The sequence below is a fragment of the Mya arenaria genome, chromosome 10, assembly GCF_026914265.1.
Source record: "Mya arenaria isolate MELC-2E11 chromosome 10, ASM2691426v1".
NCBI lineage: Eukaryota > Metazoa > Mollusca > Bivalvia > Myida > Myidae > Mya > Mya arenaria.
This window is the reverse complement of record NC_069131.1, coordinates 31,802,562-31,808,673: the sequence shown is the minus strand read 5'-3', so window position 1 is coordinate 31,808,673 and position 6,112 is coordinate 31,802,562. Positions and strand designations below refer to the sequence as shown.

The 6,112-nt window shown below is 33.6% G+C and overlaps 1 protein-coding gene across 2 annotated transcripts in view; it reads left to right on the top strand.

Annotated features, from left to right (window-relative positions):
• Window positions 1-426: 426 nt before the first annotated feature.
• LOC128206749 (E3 ubiquitin-protein ligase rnf213-alpha-like) overlaps window positions 427-6,112 on the top strand; it is a 91,373-nt gene continuing 85,687 nt past the window's right edge. The window contains exons 1-3 of one of the 2 annotated variants that reach the window (XM_052909420.1): window positions 465-565; window positions 3,798-3,975; window positions 4,372-4,536. In XM_052909420.1, coding sequence (XP_052765380.1) covers window positions 4,486-4,536 — 51 coding nt within the window. In that variant the 5' untranslated portion in view covers window positions 465-565; window positions 3,798-3,975; window positions 4,372-4,485. Of the gene's footprint in view, window positions 566-3,797; window positions 3,976-4,371; window positions 4,537-6,112 lie in introns of both variants that reach the window. The other variant, XM_052909419.1, reaches the window with a different exon arrangement.

The window sequence follows — 6,112 nt, the reverse complement described above, 5'->3', positions numbered from 1 at the left end:
CAGTAGCCATGAATTTAACCGAGATCCTGTTTTAAGGCACCATAAACACAGCGCTACTAATCAACACCACATATAAACCACCAAAGTTGATATGATCTATTGACTACAATGAAATTTTTGTTGCATTCAAAGACAAAGTATGTTCCTTTGTGATTTCTTTAGGTGCTTAAGAAAATGATTTGTAAATTAGGAAAGAAATATTCAGTTTATATTGGAACACAAGTGGGCTAAGGATATGTGAAACGAAAGTTAAACGAACAGTTGCCTAAATGTGTGCACTCAAAATTATTATTATACATATCGGCTAATTTATGCATTGGTAAATCATGATTTTTAGAAAATGGAAACTTCTCTTCATAGAAGAGTAAATAATATTCAGATGATTGTTTTCTCCCAATCAAATGGGATAAATTTATCACGTGCCAGAATTGAACCAGTGCAATAGTTTCTACTTCCTATTTGGGACAAAGATAGTGTCGTAAGCGCTGGTTAAATCATTTACACCGGGCGACATTGATGAGAATACGAACTATTTGTGTTTAATATTTGATAGCATGAAGTGCAGGTATGTAGTTTACCACGTAAATCTATTTGGAAGTAAATGTGTTATTCATTGAAAATGCGAACGTTACTAATTGTAAGCACATTATGCGTGTTTTGATCTTAAACAGAATGGAGACATTTTCTTTTATATACTCAAGGGCATTTCACAAGGAATAAGTGGGTGGGGAAGGCCAAAAAATTAGTAGGTTTTTTAGTTTTGATAAAAAAAAATTACCAATCAGTCAACTGGAGTCAATCATACATCCTTTGCGACATGTTTCGGTGTGATAAGGGGATTAACAAATTTAACGAACGAAGATTTAATCAGATTTTTGATAAAAAAGCATTTGTAATTCCTTTCAGAAAAGACTGTCAACTATATCAGTATCGTTTTGTGTCAAAATGCCAGAGACTACCCAATCAACTATGTCTTAATGTCTTCAGATTTCTAGATAAATTATTTTCTAATAAATTATTAAAAAATATATTAAAAAAAATAACAAAAAATATTGGATTAAATTCATTTCTTGGTTACAAAAATGCAAATACCTTCTGCAATCATCACAAACCCACAATAAATTGTTGATTTGGTAGTGATGACTAATTTGACACAAAAAGACGTCTTTTTATAGAGACATTTCTGAAATGCTTTTTGAATGCAAATCCATCAAATGTACTTAATTACGCCTACAGATGATACAAAGAGCGTATTCTTTCTGTTTGTTAAATATTGAACCTTAAAACTCAATTTAAAAACTTGTTTTTTAAAATGTTAAATGATTTGATTATCCTGCCAACTTTTGCACCTTACTGAGGTTAATCTATCAACACGTATCATACAATTTCAGACATGTACATTTATGTACCATTTTTGAAACGAAACGTAGTGTAGGAAAAACCTGAATATGATATTCTGGAATGGAATGACAGCAGTCAGTCATAGACATTTCTACGAAACTCTAATGATTGGACACTGTTTCAAAAGCTTTGTCTTAGCATGCATTTCGATGTTTGAGTCCGAAGTACTGTATCATTGTCATTATGGTTTCCAGAGATCTGGCCAATTAGATGTTTTGCAATCTGCTAAAATCTTTACTCTTCGCATTGACGTATTTTGTTCTAATGCATAACATTGAAATGAATGATCTTGGTATACTTACGGATGCTCAACAGCTTGCGTTTGCCTACCGGACGGCCAAAATGCAAAAAAGACAAATGGCGTTGCAAAAATAAGAAAACACGCCATTCAAGGTGGCAGAGCGAAAAATACGAAAATACGCCAAGTTTCTGGGCAAAAAAGAAGAAAATATCCTTAGTGGCGAAGCAAAAATACGCTTTTTATTTTAAGTTAGCGTACCTCACTTATTTATAACATTTAATAAACTGTACTCTCATTCTTTACAACAGACATACTTTATTTGAAGTTAATGCGTACGTGCGAAAAACATTGTTTATCTTCCGATAGCATATCATCATGTTTACACCTTGTGCTTTGTCCCAGTTCATGTCTCACCTGAATGTATTGAACAATCGGTGTGCTTTATCGAGTTATCTAACATAGAGTATCACGTTTCGGCTTTAATTTTATTCATTTGAATAAGCATTTATATCACTGTAGATGTTGATCTTTTATGACAAGTTCCGCAATGGTCACATCTGTTTAATAATGGCCGGAGTTGATCTGGCACCCTTTAAATTGTAAATTATAATGAAATAATTCAATAATTTTGTAATTAAATATCTAAGTCGTAAAGTCAAACGATTGTATTGTCATATTTCGTGATTTTGTTATATATTTGTAAGAACCTACTTTAATTCAGTATTGAAGTTGATGTTTCTATGTATTCAAGATTTGTGAAGTTTCGACTAAGATTATTGATTGAAGTATGCACCTCATTAGCACGTTTTATTGTATGGATTTCCAGTCACCTTTCATAACTAAAGTAAACAAAAGACGGATCTTACCTATAATGTACTGAAGAGTTAACATACTAGCCGATTGTTTTACCTACACTGGTTTCCATATCGTTATGCAAATATAACAGCATCCGGTATAAGTTTGCAAATCCGGTTTACTTGCAAACTTAGCTTTTTTATTATCTTAGATATCAACTTCAAAAGCGACACATAGAAAGTTTGCCCATTAAATAAGAAATATTTTAAGTAAAATTAAAAAAAAAGTTTTAAGAAATATGAAAATTTTAATTCCAAAATTGATTTCTCCCGTTGGCCACCAATTGGATTTTAGGTCCCCCGCGGGGTTTTGGCAAACTCCAATTGGAGAATTTTCCATATGAGCCGAAACGGGGGAAAAAATCAGCAATTTGAAAAAAATCAAATATTACAATTTGGAACAGAAAATTACATTTCTATGTATGTCTGTAGTACTAGATTCATAAACATAATTAAAATCTAATAAATAATCAAAAATTATGGTTTTGTAAAAACGGCTCTCCAATTGGGGAAAATTCCAATTGGAGAATTCCACAGTCAATTTCTATTGATAAAAGCCACCAATTGGAGATCACAGAAGTTGGTGATCACAGAAGTTGGAGGAATCACCAGTTGGAGATTTCCAACGTATAACATCTGCTGGGGAGAAATAAAGTTGGGATATATACATGTCATGATATTATTGCTCATTAATTTAATATTGTAGATTGATTATTCAAGAAAATAACATTGCAAGATGTTACCTGATTTCGAGTATTACATCGGTGTTTTCATTTGTGACGTTGTGTGCAATCTAAAACAGTGATCTTATATACAACTGTGTCAGATTTGCGAATTATTTATCCTTTTCTGTGGTCCTAGATGCTCGAAAATATTAAATACTTTTAAAAAGAATAACTTACTAATTTTCATTTCCTGATGGGCTCAATTTGTGTCTTTCAGTTAATCGAATAGGTTAGAGAACACCATCTCATATTGTCAGTAGGTACATTAAACTATGTTGACTTAGTGACAAACTTAATTTGATCACTCCAATTTAAAGAAAAAAAACCTTTTGATGTGTATCTTTTATCCTATGTAAAAGTGGCTTCTTTTTATTTTTTCGTTTCCATCACTCACGGTATGTTATTTTTCTTGCCATATGAAATGGGTACATATATGTATGATAGCACTACCACGAACCTATTATAGGTTAAACACTTATTTATAAGTCAGTGATATTATTTATAAATGTTCTATAATATTGTGTATTGACTTAATACTTCGTAAAAAATAAGCTCAACAATAATTCTTTGTTTCAGAATTCATCTATTTCAAATGATTCTTTGAAAAGGAGCCATTTTCTCGGATCACTTATTGTCAGGGTTTAGGAGCTGTAGCTAAAACCAGTGACGAAATTCGTTTACACTCTTAAATTGTGCTCAGTTACATTGAACACCTGCCGTAACTGAATGATAGCTTTACATTGATAAATAAGAAGTAAATATATCCAAATACTATTGCAAGGGGTATTTTTTTTGCAAAAGTGTATAGCCCTTCACGCAATTCATGATAGTTTAAAAACTCATGTCTAAGTCTTGAATGTCATTATCTTTGATCAAGTATACGTTCTAAGCATTAGGAATGATATTGTTCATATTGTTTCATCCTGCTACCTGTTTGCATGTTTTTGTTCGTTTATCAAATATACGCATGTACTTTGCTTATCATGTCCACGTGTTTGTGAATGGAGGATAAAGATACTGTAATGATGTTTCAAAGATGAATGCTAGATCGTTAAACACGTTGATTAAATATTAACATATTTCTAAATCACATTTACGAGAGTTAGGCGAAGATTTTGTGATGGATTTTATATTTGCTACTGTACAATAGGGGAGGTTACTGCGTAGGAGACGAACATTTTCTTAAACCGGTTTAGCAGTCAAATCAAGTAGGACCTACTCCGGTGACCTCAGACGAGAACATTAGTGTAAAAAATGGATTGGAATGGACAATCATAAAATTTTGGGCTATGGACTTATTGAAGACAACTGTATGGTAAGTCTAAATGCCGTTTGTTTTCATGATGGTTTAAATGATAAGAATTGTTTGTTATTTTGATGACGCACAGGTATGCGCCCCCCCACATAGTGACATTACTCTGCAAAGCTTTGTCTGCTTTTTCCCCGCAAAATTTCCCCAGGAATGGGCTTTACCTAGGTTCCCTTGGGTGCGAGGACATTTTACCATCAGTTCATCCCTGCAGGGAAGGAATTTTAGCGGGGGTTAGTCCACCTAAATGGCCTTCAACGAGTCTTTTGAAGATTTTTAGACTATGGCAGACTCGAGACAGGGATACATAATGTAGTTAGTGTCGGTCAGAACCAGCCGCCCGGGTAGCCCAGTTGGTTAGAGCACCGTGCTAGTGTTCCGGCGGTCGTGGGTTCGAGCCCCACACCGGGCACACTTTTCCTCCCAGGTTTACTCTAATAACAAATGTCAAAATAATAAAAAAGTATCCCTGATCGCTAATTATTGTAGCTTTATAAAGCCGGTGTTGGCTGGACCGAAAATCAAAGTCCCCACTATTTCCCGGACCTGGGGAGGCCATTCTCGACTTTCCAATAGACCATAATCCTTTGCGGCATGGTGACTTCCGGTTTATTTCCGGGTTATGACGAAGTACAATAACAGCGATAAATACGGACAAATTATCATTCCAGGTTTGTTATAATTTATTTATTTTTATTAGATTTGTCATTTTAATGAGTTTGAATTACATTATTGTGATATTATTTGAATGTCATGAGCTATAAATCGCTTGACTGTTTACTTGGACAGTTAGTTCTGGTGGGTGGGGTAGATGGTTCAGAAAAGACTGCAGTTACTATTCTTATTGGAGTATTATAAACAACAAATTCTCATCTATTCTAAAACATTTGTTTTGAAAATTAACACAAATAATACATTAGTCTGTTTTACTATCTGACAGTCATAATCTAATGAGGAATCTGTATGTACATTACCAGGTATAACTAATTGTCTTTTGAATGAACATAAATAAATCATCATCAATATAAATTATGATATTTATACTGCTGTGTGTATTTTATTATTATGTAATAAACATTTTACTTAAGAGTAATTATGTCATGCTGTCACCTGTGTAGTCTTCTGAATGATTTGTTATTTTCAAATATTATGATGGCCACCGGACTAGTCGCATACCCCCAGGCCTGGAATTAAATCGGGTTCCAGATCGTCTTAAAACACATTCATAAATAAGTCTGAGATTAACTTACTTTTTTATAACAATATGCTTTTTATGTTCCATTCCTTTCTTTACAGATATGATTCAAATATGCTGATGTTACCTTCTGAGATCATTACTTTCAATGAAGAACATCACTACAATTGGTTGGGCTCTAGATTGGTAGCAACGTGATGGACAGCTAGTACCTGACATGCTATTGTTGGTTTGGCATCTATTGCTTACTGGGCCGCTATATTGGATGGACCATACGTGTTGGTTGAACAATTATAAATGGTTGGACTGGAAGTGTTGGTTGGACCACCAGTGTTGTTTGGACTGCTTGTTGGACAGAATGTGTGATAGACAACTAGTGTTATTTGA